The sequence below is a fragment of the Saccoglossus kowalevskii genome, chromosome 14 (assembly GCF_978046115.1).
Source record: "Saccoglossus kowalevskii chromosome 14, keSacKowa6.1, whole genome shotgun sequence".
In the NCBI taxonomy this organism is placed as follows: Eukaryota; Metazoa; Hemichordata; class Enteropneusta; family Harrimaniidae; genus Saccoglossus; species Saccoglossus kowalevskii.
In genome coordinates this window covers 28724146-28750282 of record NC_140654.1, presented here as the reverse complement: position 1 = coordinate 28750282, position 26137 = coordinate 28724146, and the positions used below count along the sequence as shown (strand labels likewise).

Below are 26137 nucleotides of genomic sequence, written 5' to 3'. Positions count from 1 at the left end.
TTATTTTCTTGCGCGGATGGATATTTCCCCACAGGGGAATCCTTTTTTACTAAATATGCATCACAATGCTATTTTTAAGAAAAAATGAGGGGTTGCACAACATTTTTCTTCAACGATGCAAACAAATGCCGACAGTTGTAAAACAGTTGTGCCTTTGGTATTAATTTTTTACTTTTGTTCAAGTCCCAAGTATTACTAATAGCGGCATCTCGCTACACTTTGAAGAAATTGCGAACAGGGTCGCGAATCTCGCTTCTTAACTTTCTCATGATTGAGGGCGCTCTCACTAGTGCCACATGTTACAAACGCACTACTTACTCACCGCTGAGCTCAGGTATTCAAAGTAATACGGCGAAAAAGATGGGAACGAGAAAACGGAACGTAAAACATGACAACAACAGTAAGACAGGTAAGCCGATTGATAGACGAGTTGATGGTGTAAAAATGCCGGTTTAGATCACTGGCATTGCATTGATTGGTGGGCATCGATGTGACACGTCGTCATCTTACGACCCGACAAAGTAACTTCCGTAGTCGATGGAAGTTGTCTTTTTATGTTGCATACGTGTATAACCCCGTCTTTTGGCTACACATACTTATAAATGCCTTCGACATCAGAAACATCCCCAATCGTTTACCGGACTGTACTATAACTTTCAAAGTTTCTGACAGTTACATGGAAAGCCGACTTATTTATAGCCGAGGTGTCCGATTACCGGTCTATTACTACTAGGGTCAAGGGGAAGCCCAAACATGCACAATATCAAAAATTGTTGTCATTATATTGCTTTTATATCATTGTCTAATTAGGTATTATAGTACAAATTATATCCAGTCGATTAATTTTTAATGTAAATCCACTCATACCCGCGTAATAAAGGAATAAACTGTGGTTAAGATAATAATCTCGTTTGCATACACTGGTTGGCAAAGGCATGCAACTACAATGCTTGTGTAAAGTCCATGACGTGTACTAGTAATGTATTACTGTCTGCATCAACATATGGCTTCTAAAAAAATATTAATTTTAGCATATGCTACGGTTTATTGAGTGTCAATTGGATTTAGAGGACCACTCCGGTATTTTAACATTTTCATGATGATGGTATCTTTATGAATGAATTATTTGTTGTCAATAATATTTGCATATTGTGCCTGTCTATACCTATAATTGTTATTATTTTGTACATGGGTTTAAATTTGGATAATCCATTTCAGTTTATCTCCAACCAGCAAATTATGCGAAAAATGACATTGTTTAAACAATAATGGACGACCCACCATCGCCTGCATGGCGTAAGCTTGCCTTATGTCTAATAATTTTTATTTAGGTTTTTGGGAAATGATAGTCAGTAACAAAACTGCTGGTTATAATATTCACAGGTGTTTTTATCATATGCAATTTACAAAATCATTATGTTGCTATTTGTAGTCTTTTTAACTTTTCTAACATATAACTCTATCAACTTCCTTCTTTGTAAATGTGTATATAGATGATTAATCCAATTAAAGGGGAACTAAATAGAGCCTATTTTGGTGTTTGTATTTATCAAGTTATATATATTGATTATAAATTTGAAAAAAAAATTAGAAACAATGATTATCTTCAGAGTTATGATGATTTAATTATGAGAAACCATAAACCTGCGAAGGACTTCCGTTTGCGCCATCTTGCCATCAAAAAACGCCCTCATGAGGTATAAACAGGTAAGGTAACAAAGCATGATGACGAAATAGTATCTGATTAAATATAAGCAACTTAGGGAGCCATAGTTGGCTGGACTGGTGAATTGACTTCTAGTCTAGGTTGTTTCGACTTTTACGTTAATGTTAATTTACGTTATTTACAAGCGTATCAACATACAAACATTATGGATGTGCGATTGATCGAGACAGGCATTTTGTTTTGTTTTTTGTCTAACTGTCTAATAAATGCTGTTTCCAGTACTGCACTGTGCGGTGTGCAAATTATTCAATTTAGTATAGATGCTGGAGTATGCAATCTTGAGTTCGTAGGGTGGTGGTAGAAACATTTTCATCCATGTATTCACGGGGCTGCACTGGCAAATCATGGGACAAGTATCACAGGAACACCAAGCAGATTGTTCACAGACTTCCATGTTATTTGAAATAAAACTATCATCCGAACAAGGGGCATCGTCGACGATATACTCTCATCACTTACACTGGACTGATCTGAATATAAATGACGGTTAATAGTAACCGTGGGTAAACTGAGTGTGGAGGAAGAATTTAAAAACCTTTCTCGGTCGCCAACATGTCTCATCGTTCAAACCCTAGGCCTTTCATGATAGTCTCAAAGTAAACCATGCCCAATAACCAGGTACAGGACTTAACGATCACATTTTTGGCTTTTCGAAAGCTACTACTCAAAGAAATAGGGATTACTCCAGACTTGCAACATCGGGGTTCATCCTGAGTAAATGACAGAATAGAAAGCATGCGAACCACGTTGTGTACGTTCGCCATGCACTCTGAAATTAATGCGAGTTTTCTCATAAAACTAAAAGCATGAACCAAACTACCATGCCATTCACGATTATTATGAAATAAAACACACCTTTTACACGCATATTATAATCGTGAATGCTCTCAACTCGATAAATACCAAGTAAAAATATAGGGATGGGCTTCATACTCGAGAGGGACTTACGATCGGGGAAGTACGGTACTTTAACGCAATTGGGCTTTCACTCTCAGAATACTGTGGTTCAAACGCATAAGGCTCTAACCCAAGTTTTAAAAAGCACATTGTGCATATAAAAGTTGACTTTATACTAGTAGTACACAATGCTTGGCAGCATGAACGGCTATGTACAATGGCGTATACGAATGTAATCAGATACTAAAACGTCATAGCTTTGAAAAGTATCCGGATGTTAAATATGTTCGTTCGTTATTTATTCCCCTCCATGAATGGCCTCCATGGTGTTTAATTGCAAGCACTTCAAATGCCTATCCAAGCTACAGTTATAATTAAAACAAAATTAAACCACTGCACTATTATTTCGAATACAGTTTAGAATATACACAACTATAAATTAAGGCCACATTTAGGTTCGCTTTAATTATTAATTTCTGAATAGGTGATAATAATTATCGAGTGAGGGGGTCACTCAATTATTGATAAACCTCACCTGGAAGATACCTAGACAGGATGATGATTCAACAAACATATATTTACTCAATGTAAAATTTAGCTTTGAGTCATTCATCATTTACATGTGTAACAAGAAACTATAAAAAAAATATTTATCAATTATTAGGTAATAAAATTATGATAATGTCATACCGGTAGTTTAGTTTTTGACAGGAACAGAATGTATAATGTCTGACGTACAATACAGACTTAAGATCTGTTAAAATGATTAAACCATGCAGTTCCCTCATTAAAGTTTTGAAAAATAATTACCTGCTGAATGCGTATTCTAAAAGTTAGCAAATAGACTTAACTGTATGTATTGATTTGTGTTGAAGATTTGTTGTTCTAACATGATATAATAATAATAATAACTTATTGGATCTTTAGAAATACACATTTCTATCAGTATATAGCAATACAAAAATGAAACAAAATAAAAATCACGGTTTGCTTTGGAAGGGTAGTAATTGAGACATAATGGTATTATGTAACTGATTTTGAAATAACTATTTCACTTGTAGGGTTTAATTGCTGTGACGTAATCAAATTACATTGAAACAAATGAACTGCTTATGACAGTGTTTGGAGTTCATTGAAAGGTCACTGACCTGTATCAAGTCAATGACCCATTACAACCTTGATGATATGATAATAAGGTTCACTGCAGACAGACCAACCCACTCAAGTTAACAGTTATATTGGTCCCAAGGCATACAATAATAAATACAATATAAAACAATTTTTCTAAGATAGTAGTATTTTTATGTATTTTAAAGATTATTATAGTTTTAAATATAAACTAAAAAATTTCTTTAATCAATTTGAATAAAAAAAACAAAACAACGCAGTTCAGTTTTGAATCTCTATGGAACTTACAACATGTTGCTAACCCAGTGGTATAGATTTGCAGTGATAGGTACTACAGAATTACCATAGGTTGTCCATGTACATTGTGTCATATACATTACCATCTTTTGATATTCCCAGTCTCTGTTACTTGTGCATGAAATGAATGATGTAGTAATTAGATTCAAATAATATGCTAATTAGATTCAAATAATATGATAATTAGATTCAAATGATATGCTAATTAGATTCAAATAATATGCTAATTAGATTCAAATAATATGCTAATTAAATTCAAATAATACGCTAATAAGATACATGTGATATTCAAATAATATGCTAATTAGATTCAAATGATATGCTAACGAGACTCTTATATTTAAATAATATGCTACTGAGATACATGTGATATTCGAATGATATGCTAACGAGACTCATACGATATTCAAATAATATGCTAATAAGATTCAAATGATATGCTAACGAGACTCTTATGATATTTAAATAATATGCTAATGAGATACATGTGATATTCAAATAATATGCTAATTAGATTCAAATGATATGCTAATGAGATTCTTATGATATTCAAATAATATGATAATTAGATTCAAATGATATGCTAATGAATTTAATATTTTGCTTGGTAATAAAGTTTATTATATATTAAACTGTCAAACTTACACAAAAACACATAAAATTATGATAACATTTTGACAATGTTTTTTTTGGCATTGAATCTGACAGGCTTGTTTATTCACTGATGACTGTACACTTTGAATTTTACGTGTAGTGATATCCGTTCATATAACCAATAAGCTTTCTCTGTTATTTATTTATTGCAGAAAAAAAACAGAAATCTTCATCACCTTCGCCAAAACCTTCATCCAGTAAAGGAATCTACATTGTATTGTTATTAGTATTAGTAATAGCAGCCGGTGTTGCTGTAGTATACTTTGATATTGTGACAATAGATCAAGTCAATCATATTCTTGGTAGGTACCAGTGTAATTAATCATCTGACATGTACTGTCAACTGACCAACTTTAAATTGCAAAGTTATTTGCTCAGAAAAATATTTCAGTTTTTCATTCCTATTATCATTATGTAATAACCAGCTTTACTAAGGGAAAGGTTATAACAGTTATACTATGTTTGTACACTTGTAGGGAAAGATGGCTTATTGAGTAAGAGGCAAGAAAGCGATAAGACTGTAGATCAGGACAAGTGGAAATCTCATATAAAAGATGAACATAAAAAAAAACAAGACATTTTTGAAAACAAGGGTGAACCTAAAAAGGTGATGCCAGAGAAGGAGGCTCCAGAGATAAAACACCCAGCAAAAAAAGAAAAACAACCAGAAAAACAGAAAGAACCTGAAAAGAAGTTACCAGAAACAAAACCACCAGTGAAAGAAGAAAGACAACCAGAAAAACAGAAAGAACCAGAAAAGAAGGTACCAGAAACAAAACCACCAGTAAAAGAAGAAAAACAACCAGATAAACAGAAAGAACCAGAAAAGAAGGTACCAGAAGCAAAACCACCAATAAAAGAAGAAAATCAACGAAATAAACAGAAAGAACCAGAAAAGAAGGTACCAGAAACAAAACCACCAGTAAAAGAAGAAACACAACCAGATAAACAGAAAGAACCAGAAAAGAAGGTACCAGAAACAAAACCACCAGTAAAAGAAGAAAAACAACCAGAAAAACAGAAAGAACCAGAAAAGAAAGCACCTGAGATAAAGCCACCAGTAAAAGAGGAAAAACAACCAGAAAAGAAAGCACCTGAGATAAAGCCACCAGTAAAAGAGGAAAAACAACCAGAAAAACAGAAAGAACCAGGAAAGAAGGCACCAGAAACAAAACCACCAGTAAAGGAAGAAAAACAACCAGAAAAACAGAAAGAACCAGAAAAGAAAGCACCTGAGATAAAGCCACCAGTAAAAGAGGAAAAACAACCAGAAAAAAAGAAAGAACCAGAAAAGAAAGCACCTGAGATAAAACCACCAGTAAAAGAGGAAAAACAACCAGAAAAACAGAAAGAACCAGAAAAGAAAGCACCAGAGATAAAACCACCTGTGAAAGAGCAGAAAGTACCAGAAAAGACACCAGAAACAAAACCACAAGTGAAAGAAGAAAAACAGAAAGAACCAGAAAAGAAAGCACCAGTGAAAGAAGAAAAACAACCAGAAAAACAGAAAGAACCAGAAAAGAAACCACCAGTGAAAGAAGAAAAACAACCAGAAAAACAGAAAGAACCAGAAAAGAAACCACCAGAGATAAAACCACCTGTGAAAGAGCAGAAAGAACCAGAAAAGGCACCAGAAACAAAACCACCAGTGAAAGAAGAAAAACAGAAAGAACCAGAAAAGAACGCACCAGTGAAAGAAGAAAAACAACCAGAAAAACTGAAAGAACCAGAAAGGAAAGCACCTGAGATAAAACCACCAGTGAAAGAAGAAAAACAACCAGAAAAACAGAAAGAACCAGAAAAGAAAGCACCTGAGATAAAACCACCAGTAAAAGAGGAAAAACAACCAGAAAAACGGGAAGAATCAGAAAAGAAAGCTCCAGAAATAAAACCACCTGTGAAAGAGCAGAAAGAACCAGAAAAGGCACCAGAAACAAAACCACCAGTGAAAGAAGAAAAACAGAAAGAACCAGAAAAGAAAGGACCGGAAACAAAACCCCAAGTGAAAGAAGAAAAGCAACCAGAAAAACAGAAAGAACCAGAAAAGAAAGCACCAGAGATAAAACCACCAGTAAAAGAGGAAAAACAACCAGAAAAACAGAAAGAACCAGAAAAGAAAGCACCTGAGATAAAACCACCTGTAAAAGAGGAAAAACAACCAGAAAAACGGGAAGAATCAGAAAAGAAAGCTCCAGAAAGAAAACCACCTGTGAAAGAGCAGAAAGAACCAGAAAAGGCACCAGAAACAAAACCACCAGTGAAAGAAGAAAAACAGAAAGAACCAGAAAAGAAAGGACCGGAAACAAAACCCCAAGTGAAAGAAGAAAAGCAACCAGAAAAACAGAAAGAACCAGAAAAGAAAGCACCAGAGATAAAACCACCAGTAAAAGAGGAAAAACAACCAGAAAAACAGAAAGAACCAGAAAAGAAAGCACCTGAGATAAAACCACCTGTAAAAGAGGAAAAACAACCAGAAAAACGGGAAGAATCAGAAAAAAAGGCACCAGAAACAAAACTACCAGTGAAAGAGGAAAAGAAACAACCAGAAAAATCCAAGAAGGTGGAACCAGACACACTGCCACTCGAGAAGAAACAAAAGAAACCAATCCCTGAAAGTAAATCACCAGCAGATAAAGCAATGCCAGAAAAAGAAGAAAAGCCAGAAAAAATTCTTAAAGCCGCAGATCCTGAATTGAGAAAACAAGCCAAAAAAAATAAAATGGATCTAAATTTGGAACCAAACCAAATCAAAACAGATGAGAAGAAAGAAAGTTTTGAGGAAATAAAGAAGGCGGAAGACCTATTAAAAGAAGTAAGACATCAATCATTATTATCCAACATCAACTTTTTATGTACCATATTTGTTCCATGCTTTATTGTCTGCAAGCTCATTTCATTTCAAGAGACAATTTTTCGCAAATTTCACAAAATTAAATGCTTTACAGTATTTTGACCATAAATACTTTTATTGACTATGTAAACGCAAATACTACTATTGACTATGTAAACGCAAATACTACTATTGACTATGTAAACGCAAATACTACTATTGACTATGTAAACGCAAATACTTCTATTGACTATGTAAATGCAAATACTACTATTGACTATGTAAACGCAAATACTTCTATTGACTATGTAAACGCAAATACTACTATTGACTATGTAAACGCAAATACTACTATTGACTATGTAAACGCAAATACTTCTATTGACTATGTAAATGCAAATACTTCTATTGACTATGTAAATGCAAATACTACTATTGACTATGTAAACGCAAATACTACTATTGACTATGTAAATGCAAATACTACTATTGACTATGTAAACGCAAATACTACTATTGACTATGTAAACGCAAATACTTCTATTGACTATGTAAATGCAAATACTACTATTGACTATGTAAACGCAAATACTTCTATTGACTATGTAAACGCAAATACTACTATTGACTATGTAAACGCAAATACTACTATTGACTATGTAAACGCAAATACTACTATTGACTATGTAAAAGCAAATACTACTATTGACTATGTAAACGCAAATACTACTATTGACTATGTAAACGCAAATACTTCTATTGACTATGTAAATGCAAATACTACTATTGACTATGTAAACGAAAATACTACTATTGACTATGTAAACGCAAATACTTCTATTGACTATGTAAATGCAAATACTACTATTGACTATGTAAACGCAAATACTACTATTGACTATGTAAACGCAAATACTTCTATTGACTATGTAAATGCAAATACTACTATTGACTATGTAAACGCAAATACTACTATTGACTATGTAAACGCAAATACTACTATTGACTATGTAAAAGCATATACTACTATTGACTATGTAAAAGCAAATACTACTATTGACTATGTAAACGCAAATACTACTATTGACTATGTAAACGCAAATACTTCTATTGACTATGTAAATGCAAATACTACTATTGACTATGTAAACGCAAATACTACTATTGACTATGTAAACGCAAATACTACTATTGACTATGTAAACGCAAATACTTCTATTGACTATGTAAAAGCAAATACTACTATTGACTATGTAAACGCAAATACTTCTATTGACTATGTAAACGCAAATACTACTATTGACTATGTAAACGCAAATACTTCTATTGACTATGTAAACGCAAATACTACTATTGACTATGTAAACGCAAATACTACTATTTGAGCAAATTTCCATAATTCAATTCTTGTCTGAAATTGACAGTCAAATTGCTTTCATAATTTGCCATGTGAATATCTGCATGGGACTTATTCACTTTCAGATTTGTTGATTTCATAACAAGAACAGCAATTTTCTATTTTTTCACAAATGTTTTAATGATTGTTGGTCAAAAATGCTATTTCAAACATCCAAATAAACAGGGGAGGGGGGTAGATTTCCACATTGCTGAACTATATAACATGAAGATGTTTACAATCATCCCTGTGCATGTGATTAAATTCATAAACACACTGATGCAATTATGTATAGAGTTTTTAGAATATTGAATTTAACAAACTCATTAGCATATCATTTGAATCTCATTAGCATATCATTTGAATCTCATTATGAACCATGACATTAGAAGAATCATGCCAGACTGTACATGTATGACATTGACTGAGCAATGCGTTATGGGTTCTGATGTGTTTAACTGATAATGACTAAACAATTCCTTTTTTTCCAGAAAAAATTTGCTGAAGCATTGAGATCATTTGACAAAGTTTTAACTAAATGGCCAGACAGTAGCAAAGCTCACTACGGAAAGGCCAAATCATTGGACCAACTTGCTGATGAAAGGCGCAGTAATAAACTTTTGCAGGACTCCATACAATCCTACCAAGACACTGCCAATGCAGCAGACTGTTCCGTAGAGATGAAAAAAGCAGCACTACAAAGGCAGGCTAATAGGCTGCAGTTTTTAGGTAAGTTAACCTCTATCCTCAGATTCACTTGTACATTGGGTTAATTCAAGGTTGTATGAGAATTCAAAAATGTATACACCTTTATTACACCAAAAGGCCATATCCTTTTTAAGTGCATTTTCTATTCTATTCTATTCTATTCTATTCTATTCTATTCTATTCTATTCTATTTATTCAGTAACTGAAAATATAACTGCAAAGTAACAAGTAATATTCAATATAAAGTAGTTTTTCTCTTTTCTGGCCTCAATCCATATTGAGACTGTTATTATGAGTTCTGGTGATAATCAATTATTTATTTTGGATCATGAATTTAATAAACATATTCAAGGATAAGCACATTCTTTACTAGGCCAGGATGCCTCAACAATGTTTTTGTATAATTATCACAGTACAATAACTGTATGTATTGAATTGGTGATTATTTTGTTGCAGGTAAAAGTAGAAAAGCAGTACAAGTATACAATCAACTTTACAGACTATTCCCAGAAGACTTGGAAATCTTACAAGAGTTAGGTGTGGCAAATCTGATATTAGGAGACAATGACAAAGGACAGCAAGCATTTGAAAAGGTATAATAACTTTTTACAAAGTAAATAAGTTGAAACGACTATTACATTTGAATCAAAATACATTAATTTCTCAGTGCACACCTATGGTTGTCATGAGACTTTTTAAAATACATTGTGACAGTTTGGTTCCAATGTGTGCAGATTGCATATCGCCAGTTATTTTATCAACATTTGTAGTTGTCAAATCATATGGTTGTTGTTAGCCAAAATTGTTCACAGCATTTTATCTGAATTGCGATTTGTTGGAGATAAAACCAGTGACCTGTGGATCTGATCAACTCTTGATTAGATACTTCTATGAATATTGAAGGTAGAAAGACTGACAAATCTGTGTGTTTTGTTTACATCCATTTTGTAGAAGTTTGAGCTGACCAACTTTCTGTTGCATACATATGGTTTCAGCAAATTGAAACAATATTTTGCTCTTTGTAACCACCATTTTTTAGAAATGAACCCAATTGTCATCTCAGGAAATGGACGTCCTGCAGAGTACAATCAAGAGTTATTTTCCTATTGATGTCTCTATGTCAGAATCCAAAAAGCATCAAAGAGCATTCTTCAAATGTGAACAGTTGATATTTCTGATATGGAATTGGATCATATCATTCAAAATATCTAGTCTGTAGAATCTGATACAAAAGTATCAATCAGATGTACAGGATTTGTATGACATGTATGTTGCTAATTGTGTTAACTGCTAATTGTAGCTAATAATAAATGATTTACTTTATTAATCATACAGGATCTTACTCAATATATTTCTTTCAGATGTTAAAATTAAATCCTAATAGTGGGTTTGCCATGGTACATCTGGGGTTCATTCTGAAAGCTAAAACTGATTATGAGGGCGCTGTACCACTACTCAAGAAAGGAATTGAAAGTAAAGAAAAGGGAACAGATGAAGGCAAATTTTACTTTCATCTTGGTGATGCCCTCTATAGACTGGGAAGGGAGAATGAGGTAAGAGAGTATGTCCCACAATGCACTGTTCTACTGAATATTCAAAGGTGAGATCATTCTTATTCTCGGAAATGAACATTTGGGCGTTTTCATCGTCTGACAACCATCCCTGATGAAGACAATGGGCTAGGTTTTGGGACTTTCCTGAACAGTGTAACAAGATTACCCTACATATGCAATATATGTTGTTTATTTTTACTTTAGCTGTATTCACACCTTTCCAACCAGCATTCACCAGCAGCTTGCACAGAGGCCCATAATAATACATGGTACAGTGCTGCATGTCTTGGCAACATAGAACGTTCTGTGATTCCATGTGTTAGCAAATAAAACAGACCATGAAATGAGAAGTCAAACCTTTGCTGTCATTAAATGGTGGTGGTTGTCATGCCACACATGAGGGAAATATGGGTCTAATATGAACAAAGAATGTGAAATGATTATGAAAAATTTAGGTTTATAAACACAAATGTTGCACATGGGCGGCACGACAACCACCCACCTTCAAGAAATACCAGAAATCATATAAAATCATTGTTTAGTACCGGTATATACTTTCTTGCAATTCACACAAAATTCAATATTAAACATTATATTAAATTGACTCTTGTTTTGTCTTGTTGTATCTTGTAGGCCTATGATATCTATGCTAAAGGCGCAAAGCGAGGTCATTTTAAATCTATGTGGCAGCGTTCCTTGTACAATGTAGATTCACTGAGAGCTAAACCATGGTGGCTACCTAAAGAAGCTAGATATACCCAGCATGCAAAGGTAAGCTGATCTTGTAGACATGGTATATGTACCATACATCATGAGTTGTATATGTACCATACATCATGAGTTGTATATGTACCATACATCATGAGTTGTATATGTACCATACAACATGAGTTGTATATGTACCATACAGCATGAGTTGTATATGTACCATACATCATGAGTTGTATATGTACCATACAGCATGAGTTGTATATGTACCATACATCATGAGTTGTATATGTACCATACATCATGAGTTGTATATGTACCATACAGCATGAGTTGTATATGTACCATACAGCATGAGTTGTATATGTACCATACAACATGAGTTGTATATGTACCATACAGCATGAGTTGTATATGTACCATACATCATGAGTTGTATATGTACCATACATCATGAGTTGTATATGTACCATACAGCATGAGTTGTATATGTACCATACAGCATGAGTTGTATATGTACCATACAGCATGAGTTGTATATGTACCATACAGCATGAGTTGTATATGTACCATACATCATGAGTTGTATATGTACCATACATCATGAGTTGTATATGTACCATACAGCATGAGTTGTATATGTACCATACATCATGAGTTGTATATGTACAAAAATAGCCAAAATATTTGAGCAAAAACTGAAAATTGACTCAAATTTTGTCTGTACCTCGCCTCCAAAATTTATTTATTTCAAGAAATATTGAAGAATATGTAAGAAAAAAGGGAAGAAAAATCGGGACAGAAAGTGGTGGTGAAAAGGTTAAAGTTGCTTGTCTGGATGTTACATCGACGCAAATTTGTTGACAATGTACATGTGAAATGTTGTGCTATCTCATCATGCATTTCATTGTGTACTCATTGCATGTCATGTAAGTACACACTTTGCTCTATAACATTTCCTTCACTCATATAATTGTAGAAACTTGAAGACAATTGGGAAGTGATTCGAGATGAAGGGTTGGCAATGATGGATGACACTACTGGGGCTTTCCTCCCAGAAGATGAGAATCTTCGAGAATCTGGAGACTGGAAGCAGTTCACTCTTTACCAGCAAGGTATTTACTTGTGACAACACACATCCATTTAAGCAGATTGCCTGAATGTGTTCAACATAAACTACAGAAAATGACATTTTGTTAATAAATTGCATGGTACTCATGAGTTGAGATATTTTATAGTTATTTACCATGCACTATCAATAGACAAAACATATGCTTTCATTGGTGTTAATTATATTTAGAATAAATATTTAAACAAAAGGCAAGAAAAGTGAAGCAATTGCCACCTAGGGCACCTTAGAAATGGGATGGTGAATTACAGGGAACCTGGGAAATGGGACGGTGAATTACAGGGCACCTGGGAAATGGAATGGTGAATTACAGGGTACCTGGGAAATGGAATGGTGAATTACAGGGTACCTGGGAAATGGAATGGTGAATTACAGGGCACCTGGGAAATGGGATGGTGAATTGCAGGGCACCTTAGAAATGGGATGGTGAATTACAGGGAACCTGGGAAATGGGACGGTGAATTACAGGGCACCTGGGAAATGGAATGGTGAATTACAGGGTACCTGGGAAATGGAATGGTGAATTACAGGGTACCTGGGAAATGGAATGGTGAATTACAGGGTACCTGGGAAATGGAATGGTGAATTACAGGGTACCTGGGAAATGGGATGGTGAATTGCAGGGTACCTGGGAAATGGGATGGTGAATTGCAGGGTACCTGGGAAATGGGATGGTGAATTACAGGGTACCTGGGAAATGTGATGGAGAATTACAGGGTACCTGGGAAATGGGGCGGTGAATTGCAGGGTACCTGGGAAATGGGATGGAGAATTACAGGGTACCTGGGAAATGGAATGGTGAATTACATGGCACCTGGGAAATGGAATGGTGTTACCTACAGAATAGAACAGTGAATTACAGGGTATTTGGGAAATGGGATGACTCTGAATTACAGGGATATTTACTAGATTTAAATTCACTTGTTTGTGAAGAACAACATACAAAAAATTATCAAGCCCTGTACATTTTTATAAGGCTAATACTATCCGGCCATCAAAAGAAAATGTTTGTAGTGAAGGAAATAATATTTCTGCTGATGTACAATCCATCACCTTATTTTTGCTAATAATATTGTTTCATCTGTCATAGGAAAAAAAATTGAAGAAAACTGCAAGAAAACTCCTAAAACTTGTGCAATAATAGACACTATAGAGGAATCAAAGGGATGTAAACGAGGACAGGTAATGATATGAAATTAATACACTATGTATATCAGCGTCAATAATTTGCTTATATTATATTAACCTTTTCACCACCAGACTTTCTCCCCCAAATTTTCTTGTACTTTTTTCTTATATTCTTCAAAATTTCTGGAAATTAACTATAATTTTGGAGCAAAAAGAAAGTATTTGAGTCAATTTTCAGTTTTTACTCAAAAGATTTGGCTGTTTTTGTCTCAATCTTTTGAAGGAATGTGAAGACTATAAACGGGACTATTTTGTGAATTTGTTATGAATAGAGGGAACTGGTGGTGAAAAGAGTAATAGAAGTTGCACTTGCACTTGCTCAGTGCATGTTTAAATTTTGTCACAATGGAGCCATACTGAACAGAAACATGTCTCTGAGTTTTGAAAGTTTCACCCAATGTGCTACCAATATTTAATTATAATGTACTTTTTTTATTGTAATTCAGTCACTAAAAACTGGATCTCTTACTCTACATGATAATGACCTCTATATCACAGCTTGTGATGCAAACATTGAAAGAACAAATTTTCATTAATCTCATGTGACAACAATAAACCAATCGTATTTACCTTAAATATATTTCAGATTAAATATTAATTATTTTTGATATTTTTATTGCAGGTGAAGTTTTCAATAATGCATCCTGGTACGCATGTTTGGCCACATTGCGGGCCGACTAACTGTAGATTGAGATTACATCTTGGATTGAAAATACCAGATAATGTACAACTTAGAGTCGGTAATGATACCAGGTATGTAAGTTATAATTAACTCATTGGGCCAAACAAAATTGTGTTTTCCTTGTCCTGTTTTTATTAGCTGCGCTGTCGACTTTGTTGAGCATAGCTTATCGTATGGATGATTGTCTCCCATCATCTGCTGTTTGCGTCAACTTTCTATTTTTTCAATTTGTTTATTTTGTGATGATATCTTTAATTTTTTAATTGAAATGTGCATAGCTGAAAGCAGACTTATCTCAGCCGAAAGGCTGCTTGTTTGTTAGCTTCACTATGGCTGAGCAGAGATCATAGGTTGACTGGAGTTGTGGTTGTCTGTTTGTCTTGCAAGATTGCTAGAGATTCATAATGTGTACACGTGGATTGGCCTTCTTTCAAATTTGTTTATTTGCTGAAGATCTCACTATTTTTGTGAAAGTTATGATTTTTCCCACTTTCCCATACATTGCATATGGGCTATGTATAATACATGGACTGAAATAGACAAGTGTGTTATTGGGTTCTTAACAACCAGGGACAAAATTTCAGGTCAAAGTCATTTCAATGTTCATATGTTTTGCTGCTATTGGACAAATGTAAAAGTTGAAAGGTAGTCTTTATTTAGTACACATTGTGTTGGGTTCTGAACTACCTGGACTAATGTTTTTGAAAAATGTTGAATTTCATGTCAAGGCTTGATTCATCATTTCATAATTGTTGTATCTACTTCTTAAATTATTGTAAACCATTTTATTTTCACTGCTAGAAATGTTTGCAGTTTGTGGATAGATGCATTCCTAAGTAAAATATTTGGCTAAAGTCATTGTAACTCGGTTACTGCTGCAATATTATGTGATTTTCCTGACTCAAAAAAAATTAATGAAAAATTTTCCTCTTGCAAAGTATTTAAAATCATTCACAAATGAGTGACAGTGAACATTCTGGAAACATGTGTGTAAAGCACAATTAGGTAATTAAGTAATTTGCATAACAATTAACCACTTTTATCATTTTATTGTGTATCTGTTTGCATGAATGCTTTGAAACTTGATACACAAGTGGTGTTTGCATAGATCAATATCTAATAATAGCTTCTAATTAGTCTGTGCTAATTTGCACACTAATTAACTGTTAGCTTGTGGATTGACCTCTGTGTTCGTCAATTCATTCTCGCCTATATGTTGGATCTGCCTGAGAAAGTAACAAACTCACACTTCACATATCATGGCAGATATATACACCTCAATTCGTTTCATGACCAATGGCTCAATGTCATCAAATTCAAGCATTTTTGGCATTTCAGAACCACATCTTGGTCATATATGGATGGATTTTTTATGGGATGTTACTTTGTTTTTTTAGATCAGATACAAAATGGCCGACTGGCAGTCATTTTGTTTTAATAAAAGTGGTTCCAGAGCTGTATACATCTTGTTGCACATATGCATGTGCGTTTGTTCAGTTTCAAGATTGCAGAATGATGGTTATTTTAATGTTAAAAATTCAGCATTTCTTCTATTCCGAATTGAGATCTTGATGTATACCGGTAGATGGATTTTGTTCAAACTTGGTACATACATTGAAAATTATCTATCTCAAGAACCATACATCGGTTTTTGATGAAACTTGGTGCATAGATGCTCTGGGCCAATGCGCAGATTTGATTAGGTTTTGGTAAAAATCCATGCTCGTTAATTACCTAATTTACATGATAATTAGCTAATTTTTAGCTATTCTATGACTTTTCCACTGATATCTAAAGAATCACTCATTGGATTTTGATGAAACTTGGTACATAGATGCTCTGAACATATGCGCAGATTTGATTAGTTTTTGGTAAAAATCCGTGCATATTAATTACCTAATTTGCATGATAATTAGCTATTTTTTAGTGGTTCCATGACTGTTCCACTGATATCTAAACAACCACTCATTGGATTTTGATGAAACTTGGTACATAGATGCTCTGAACAAATACTAGGTTTTGATTAGTTTTTGGTAATAATCCGTGGATACTAATTACCTAAATTGCATAATGATTAGTCAATTTTCGGTTTTTCCACTGATATCTCAAGTACTAATCATCACATTTCAATGAAACTTGGTACAGACCTGATAGTTTTTATGGTAATATCAGTATATATAATTACCTAATTTGCATAATTAATTCATTTTCAGGTTTTGATATAAGTAGTGAGCATTACATTTCAATGAAACTTGGTACTTACATACTGAAGGACTATGCAGAGATTGATTGTTTCGGATAAATATTTGTGCATATTAATCACCTAATTTGCATAATTAGTTAATTTTCAGCTTTTCCACGGGTATCTCAAGTACTAATCATCACATTTCAATGAAACTTGGTACATAGATCCTTTAGGACTATGCAGAGACCTGATTAGTTTCAGGGTAAATAATTGTGCATATTGATTACCTAATTTGCATAATTAATTAATTTTCAGCTTTTGATATAAGTACTAATCATCACATTTCAATGAAACTTGGTACATAGATCCTTTAGGACTATGCAGAGACCTGATTAGTTTCAGGGTAAATAATTGTGCATATTGATTACCTAATTTGCATAATTAATTTTCAGTTTTTCTACTGATATCTAAAGTACTAATCATCACATTTCAATGAATCTAGAATTATGCAGAGACCCAATTAGTTTTTGGTAAATATTTGTGCATATTAATCACCTAATTTGCATAATTAACCAATTTCCAACTTTCACACTGATATCTCAGGTACTAATCATCACATATTAATGAATGTTTATACATGGTTGCTGTAGGACAATAGACAGACCTGCATAATTGTGGGTTAAAATCTGTACATATTAATTACCCAATTTGCATAATTAACCAATTTTAAGCTTTCACACTGATATCTAAAGTACTAATTTCCATTTTAATGAAACTTAGTACAAAGATGCTCTAGGACAATGTACAAACCTAATTAGTTTGGGGTAAAACTCTGTTCATATTATTTCCCTAATTAGCATAATAATTCATAATTTTTTGGTTCTAATCACGTTTCAATTAAACTTGGTACATAGAGTTTTTGTTACATTGCGCAGACCTCATTAGTTTTACAATCAAATCTGTTCATGTTAATTTTCTGATTTGCATAATTAGTTTTCAGCTAAGTAATTTCAAATTATATTTAGTGGTAATTAGATTATTCAGAAATGACCGCATGTGTCCAGTACAGAGTCTGAAGCGATATTTGTCTCTCAGAGTGGCTTTGCGTCCTAGACCTAGTTTAGGGGACCCTCTGTTTGTAACTGAAGACAACTTACCACTGACGCGTTCTGTTTTCCTACAGTATTTACGCAGACTTGTCTGCTCATTGGGTCTCAGTTCATTTTAATTTACAGGCTATTCCTTTCGTATAGGGGCAGCTACGTCTGCAGCAAATGCCGGTATCCAAGATCACATGATTAAGGCACTAGGCAGATGGTCTTCAGATAGCTACTTGAGGTACATTCATACTTCAGGAATGTCAGTCAGATCTGCACATTCTACATTAGTCAGTAGTTTCAAATCTAATTCATTATAAATTCCTCTATCTTGGGGTCATTTCATTTGGGGGCTTCGTATATTTATCATATACTCTTTCTCCCCCAAGATTTGGTTTCCAGCTTTTTAAATTATTATTTATGTATTTTATTCGTATGTATTTATTACCGGGTATTAATATTCATTTACTAAACACATCGTAGTTTACAGCCTCCGCTGTTTTCTACCAGTTCCGGACAGCTTCCGCTGTCCTCTGCCAGGTAGTTGCAGCTTCCGCAGCTTCTATCGATAACACTGTTACCTCAGATTTCAGCTATGCATTTCAGACTGTTTGTATGGTCCCAGCAGCGTGCCCCCCCCCCCCCTGTTTTGCCAAATAAACGTGTGTTCTTATCTCTTTATCTGTTGTGTCATAAATGGGATTCTAATGTTTATATTAGACAATATTTATTGACACAACTATTTGCATATTCATGAGCGTCTTTATGTTGCTACGTCATCAGTTTCTTCAAGCTGTACACGTGCTTGAAGCAGTCTATTTGACTCTTGTACCCACCACCGCCCCATTTCACCACCAGGGCTTCGTATATTTATCATATACTCTTTCTCCCCCAAGATTTGGTTTCCAGCTTTTTAAATTATTATTTATGTATTTTATTCGTATGTATTTATTATTAGTCCCCGTTCGGACGCAGTCCGAAAACGGAGACTTATGTTTTGCCCTGTGTGCGTCCGTCCGTCCGTGCGTCCGTGATCACCTGTATCTCGAACATGCATGGGCCGATTAAGTTCAAACTTCACTCATACATCACACATTATATGGGACATATGCACATGCATTTTTTTCATGATCCGATTAACGATAGCCGAATAGCGGCCATTTTAAGGCCGAAAATGCAACAAAATCGCACATTTTCACCATTCCGGACCCGGATCTCAGTTATGCATGGACGGATTTTGTTCAAATTTGGTACATACATTAAACATAATAGGACCTTGATGCACGTCATTTTTTTGGGGGATCGGGTTCGAAATGGCCGACTGGCGGCCATTTTGTTTTAAAGAATTCAGTTCTGGATCCGTATCTGAGACATGCTTGGATTGATCGAGTTCAAACTTCACACACACAAGGTACATCATGTCACAAATATGTATGTGCATTTGTTTCATGATCTCATTAACGATAGCCAAATGGCGGCCGCTTTAAGGCCGAAAATGCATTGAAATCGCACATTTTCACCATTCCGGACCCGGATCTCAGTTATGCATGGACGGATTTCATTCAAATTTGGTACATACATTAAACATAATAGGACCTTGATGCGCGTCATTTTTTTTTTCGGATCAAGTTCGAAATAGCCGACTGGCGGCCATTTTTTTTTAAAGAATTCAGTTCTGGATCCGTATCCGAGACATGTCTGGATTGATCAAGTTCAAACTTCACACACACAAGGTACATCATGTCACAAATATGTATGTGCATTTGTTTCATGATCTCATTAACGATAGCCAAATGGGGGCTGCTTTAAGGCCGAAAATGCATTGAAATCGCACATTTTCACCATTCCGGACCCGTATCTCAGTTATGCATGGATGGATTTTGTTCAAATTTGATACATACATTAAACATAATAGGACCTTGATGCACGTCTTTTTTTTTTCGGATCAAGTTCGAAATGGCCGACTGGCGGCCATTTTGTTAAAGAATTCAGTTCTGGATCCGTATCCAAGACATGTCTGGATTGATCAAGTTCAAACTTCACACACACATGGTACATCATGTCACAAATAGATATGTGCATTTGTTTCATGATCTGCTTAACAATAGCGGAATGATGGCCATTTTAAGGCCGAAAATGCATCAAAATCACGTATTTTCACAATTCCAGAACCGGATCTCAGTCATGCATGGATGGATTTTGTTCAGATTTAGCACAATGTGTTGTACATATGCAGGTGCATTTCGGTCATGATCTGCTTTGAATGTATATGTCACTCAAATATGAACGGAACGGGGACGTGTCATTGACAATGACTTGTTAATATTCATTTACTAAACACATCGTAGTTTACAGCCTCCGCTGTTTTCTACCAGTTCCGGACAGCTTCCGCTGTCCTCTGCCAGGTAGTTGCAGCTTCCGCAGCTTCTATCGATAACACTGTTACCTCACGTAGCTCACAGCTACATAACCTACTTACTTCACGTAGCTTTCAGCTACAATAATCGACCTACAGCTTCCGCTGTTCATTTCTCATATTAATATACTAACATTAATGCTAACGTTTTACAAGTCAGTATTTACTGTTTTTTGCAGACTGTTTTTTGAGCTTTTCAGATTTGCTGTACTATATCTTTTCTGCGGTAGTAGTTTGACACTGCTAACCGTCTCACTGGGGGGCTCGCTGTGGGACTAGTCTAGGCAAGTTAGGTAGCACTCATTGTTAGGCAGATTTCAGCTATGCATTTCAGACTGTATGGTCCCAGCAGCGTGCCCTCCCTGTTTTGCCAAATAAACGTGTGTTCTTATCTCTTTATCTGTTGTGTCATAAATGTGTCTCCAATACTCTCAGCACATAGGAGTTCTTTCTAAGCTTTCTTTGATCTTTTTTTAGATCGAATTGAAAATGGCAAACTGGTGGCCATTTTGTTTGCATGGATGCCTTTCCAAAGCCATATCTTTGACATGCCTTGACTAATTATGTACATACACCATGTCACAAATATGCACATTAATTTGTTTGATGATCTGATTCAAGATGGCTGACTGGTTGCCAATTCAATGTTAAAAATGCATTAGTTATAGTTATTTTGTTATTTTGTTTTTTAATATCTTACTTTTGTTGCTATAAACTGATGGAAACACTGTATTTCTAAGGATGCAATAAATTATCTTTATTATTATTATTACAGTGAGCACGAGATATTTACATACACCTATCTCCTGCACCCCGTAGGTAATTACTGAAGGACTTTGCAACATTCCCAGACACTTTCTTAGACGCTCCAACGACCGTTGTAGAGGCAATAAAATTACGTACACGTGCACCTACGTGACAGGTAATCAAAACAACTGACCAAGGTTTCAGATGAGTTCAACTATTACAACGTGTATGCGTCAAACAATCATATTTTACTCATTTTTGATATCGGACACTTTATTATTTCATGCATACATATGCGAATTCATTTAATAAATTCTATTTTGATTATTTCGCGAAAATAATAAACCTATTTGATACAAATATTTAAAAACGCCCCTAACATATAATGAAATTATCCTTGTGAGAACAGTTTCGTTTTTGAATGCAGTTTCTGATTTTGAAGAATTATTGCTATTATGTCGAAGCGTTTAGACGAAGACACTGAGATAGAGATTATTCTACGTTTGCGAATGATCGACGACAGAGGAAGATGGACTAACGAGGGCAACGGTTGTGTGTGTGGCATTTCTGTCACATCGGTGGGATTCAAGGGAAAGATTGACTGGGCGATGAGTGTTCTGGCAAACAGGGCAATGTGACCAGCCATTATGCGAGAAATTGAACAAGACACTCACAACGCTAACATTATTAACATAATATCTATTGAAAACATCTTAACAAACTACCGGTCAAAAGAATTTAGATAATCATTTCTTATTAATATTTATTTCCAGTTTAATGTTTGTATTATATTTCTCCCAAGTATCACACAGCAATGATTGTTGTATCTACAAAGCAATGGAATAGTCCAACTACCCTTTGCTCCTCGTGGCCAAACTTCAAAAGCATACCGCGTCCGGTGTTTTGATTAACTGTCACGTGAGCGTGTATGTAACTTTATTGCATCTAAAACGGTCATTGGAGTGTCTAGCAAAGTTTCTGGAGATGTTGCAAAGTTTCTCGGTAATTGCCTACTGGGTGCGGGAGTCGGGTGTATGTAAATATCTTGCGCCCGCTGTAATAAGTATGCAGTTCTACCATTATCTACCCAGATCTCAGTTATCCATGGACATCCTTTGTTCATTAATACAAATGTCGTTTTAGACATCTGACATACATCGACTGATTGCAATATTTCATTTTATTTTATTTTATTGCTTTGCACAATAACATACAGTTTAATTTATTTGATTGTAGGAGTTGGGATGAAGGCAAAGTGATAATCTTTGACGATTCATTTGAACACGAAGTATGGCATAACGGAGATACATTTAGACTGATACTCATAGTTGACCTCTGGCATCCTGATTTATCACCACGACAACGAGCTTCCTTAACACCAATCTAATCATCACAGACATCCCAGACTGATATTTGCAGCTGAAGGCAGGGCTGTCTTGTTAAAGGTCAATGATAAGAATTAAAATTTTATGTAAATAATATCTTTACATATCTTTTACATGTATTGTATGGAACCCATTTCAAACGTAACTTGTCATGACAACGATTACCTTTCTTAAAGATTGCATTAAACATTCCAAAATTGTTTTTATTGATTATTTGAATTGAGGTTTCTTTCATGAAATTGGCCTTATCATGTGTGTTTATTCAAGATCATAAATTAATAACAATATTATCCAGCTGATCTGTACTTCCGTATCTCCAGAATAATTCATTATTTTGACATATTTGTGTAATGAAACTTGGATGATAAACTGTTTTATAATCACTAATGAGCCAAATTTTCAATGAGTTTTTGTGAAATATTGCTGTGAGGATTTGACTATAAAGATACTCCTTGCAACTATAACATGTCTGGTAGCCAAAACTTAACCAATCAAAATGTGTTTTTTTTAAATGAAATTCACATCAGAATATTGATACATTCAACCTTTAAATATATGAATAATTAGCTAGAATGATTATGATGTTTCCAGTAAATCTGAACAATATTTTGTAATATTTGCATCAATAGAAATTTTACTAGACTGAGTACTTATCTATGGCTTTAATTTCTCTGAGTAGTTTACCAACCTTTTCATCCTATGTACCTATTATGTTACAGTTTGTCTACTTTTCATCAGTTTTCCCCTTTTTTATGTCTATTTAATTTTTCTTTCTTCATTTACATCATTGTATTACAAGAAGTAAATGCCTGTCCTAGTTGTTGATTTTTTCAAAAAATCTCCATCTTGTAGTTTTTATCCAATTTCTTTCAAATTAATTTCATATTAATTATACTGTAAAATATTTTATTTTCGTGTGGAATTAATTTTCGCTGAAAGAATACTTCAGTGAATATAATATCCAGTGAATATACTTTTTTTCCTATATTTTTCCTATATTTCCTATATTTATAATTTCCATACAAATCAACAAAATGTCTTTTCAGCAAAAATTAATTCTAGCTAAAATGAATTATTTACAGTAGTTTGGGATCTCATTGCAGTTCGTTTATGGTCTCTGTTCTGTGTATATTTTTTTCAAGATTTGGGTGAAATTTCACTCAAATTTGTCTTTTTGTGATTATCCGATCTTTTCAATTTGAAAATCTTCTCCATCACTATGAAATGTCAAGTTCATTTATTTTGGTGTGACTAGCAAGTGCAGTTTTCAATATTTCAAATCTGTCAATTAGATAATTCTTTAAACTGATATGATATATTTGTTTAGTATTAAAAAATAAAAAAAGTGTGCAGTGTACTTTTCCTACCAAATCTAGCTAATATTTTCTTGCCAGATTTTGCTTTTTATATAATACTGTACTATAGTTTGGGAATTTTCATACAATCTATTAGGGACATGGAAATTAATACAGCACTTGTAGTAGAATTAATTAAGAAACATGTCGGCTAGTATTTTTTCTTGCACAATTTTGCTTAGATATGTTGCTATACTATTATTTTTTAGAAATGATTCATACAATTCATGTTATATTATTTTATACCAGACATTACGATTCAAATAGTATATGAAGTAGTATTTCAGAAACATGAATATTAATTAATTTATTTTCTGTAACTATGATTACTTTATTGTTCATTTTTGGTCAAAAATGTTCCTACCGAAATATTATCCACAATATTTTGCCCAATAGTTTGTATCCATTGATCCATTTGTTATGTAATTTAGATTCTCAATGGGCAAGGTTGTAATAGTTGTGCTATGTTTTATTCTATAATTTGTTGATTCCGTATCACTGTGATCACTTTCATATTTCTTGTGTGTAGATACATATTCTTTGACAGGTTCTGTAAAAGAGTACTCAGGTGACTGCAGTCCCCTGCAACATATCCGAGTGTTGATGAACTTTTCATCAATCGCAGAAATTTAATTAAAATTGTCAGTTTCAGCTAAAAACCTAAATTTGTAGTGAATTTCGACTGAAAACTACCAAATTGACATGCATGTGATGCACATTCATTGTAAAGTTTGCTTATTATTTCATGTGAGAATTTGTTGAGGTTTTAATTAACTTTAAAAAAAAATAAACTAATATACATTTTTGCTTCTGCTTTATCATACACTTTACTAAAATAAAAAAATATTTTTTTGCAATGAATTTAAATATATTTATAATGTTGTGTTGAACATTTTTTGTACTCTGTAACTTAATATAAAAATATAGTAAGGAATGTTTATATTTCTTAGGGAAATGTGATAAATTTTTGTAGATTGATAGATCAACAATCTTATCTAATGATTGACTCTGCTAATTTTAAAAACTGTTAAAATACAAATTATAGACTCACAGTGCTGGTGATGTTTGGTTTAGCTTCAAATGTGGCAACTACTGTATTTGGTCTATTAGAAGCACTTACATGAAATAGAGATTTTTCTATCATCGTAGTGGGTAATATTCTAATGATTCAATATACAGCCAATGCGATTTTTGTTTTATGTGCGCTTCTATTGAAGATGCGCTTCTAATAGAACAAATACTGTATTATTTATTCTGGTGGAAAAGCATTGTGGGCAGTAAAGCTGAGAAAATAAAATGGCAATCTGAAATTTTGTTTTCACTTAATGTCAGCTATATTTCGCATTTCAAATTTGTTATCAAGATGTCAATTTTATTTGAGTTTGTTTATTTACTTGTGTCTAAAGTAATGTCTACATTGCTTCATTTGCTTTCAGAACACAGTTTGGTACCTGTGTGACATCTATACATGTGTTTTGATGAAGGCCTGTAACAAAGTATAAAAACTATGTATCACATAACCATTCATAAAGCTGGTCCATATTTGCACATTACATGACTAGCCATTCATAAAGTTGGTCTGTATTTGCACATTACATGACTAGCCATTCATAAAGCTGATCTGTATTTGCACATTACATGACTAGCCAATCATAAAGTTGGTTCATATTTGCACATTACATGACTAGCCAATCATAAAGTTGGTCTGTATTTGCACATTACATGACTAGCCAATCATAAAGCTGATCTGTATTTGCACATTACATGACTAGCCAATCATAAAGTTGGTTCATATTTGCACATTACATGACTAGCCAATCATAAAGTTGGTCTGTATTTGCACATTACATGACTAGCCAATCATAAAGCTGATCTGTATTTGCACATTACATGACTAGCCAATCATAAAGTTGGTTCATATTTGCACATTACATGACTAGCCATTCATAAAGCTGGTCTGTATTTGCACATTACATGACTAGCCAATCATAAAGTTGGTCTGTATTTGCACATTACATGACTAGCCAATCATAAAGCTGGTCCGTATTTGCACATT

The 26137-nt window shown here is 34.0% G+C and overlaps 1 protein-coding gene across 1 annotated transcript; it reads left to right on the top strand.

Annotated features, from left to right (window-relative positions):
* The first annotated feature begins 242 nt into the window (after positions 1-242).
* Positions 243-25432, top strand: LOC100369952 (uncharacterized). Its single transcript, XM_085508100.1, has 11 exons — positions 243-409; positions 4855-5004; positions 5179-7514; positions 9420-9657; positions 10093-10229; positions 10998-11189; positions 11823-11960; positions 12877-13012; positions 14117-14208; positions 14837-14967; positions 22578-25432. Exons 1-11 carry the CDS (start codon positions 268-270, stop codon positions 22726-22728), a joined length of 3843 nt encoding a protein of 1280 aa, XP_085364226.1. The 5' UTR covers positions 243-267; the 3' UTR covers positions 22729-25432.
* Positions 25433-26137: the final 705 nt, after the last annotated feature.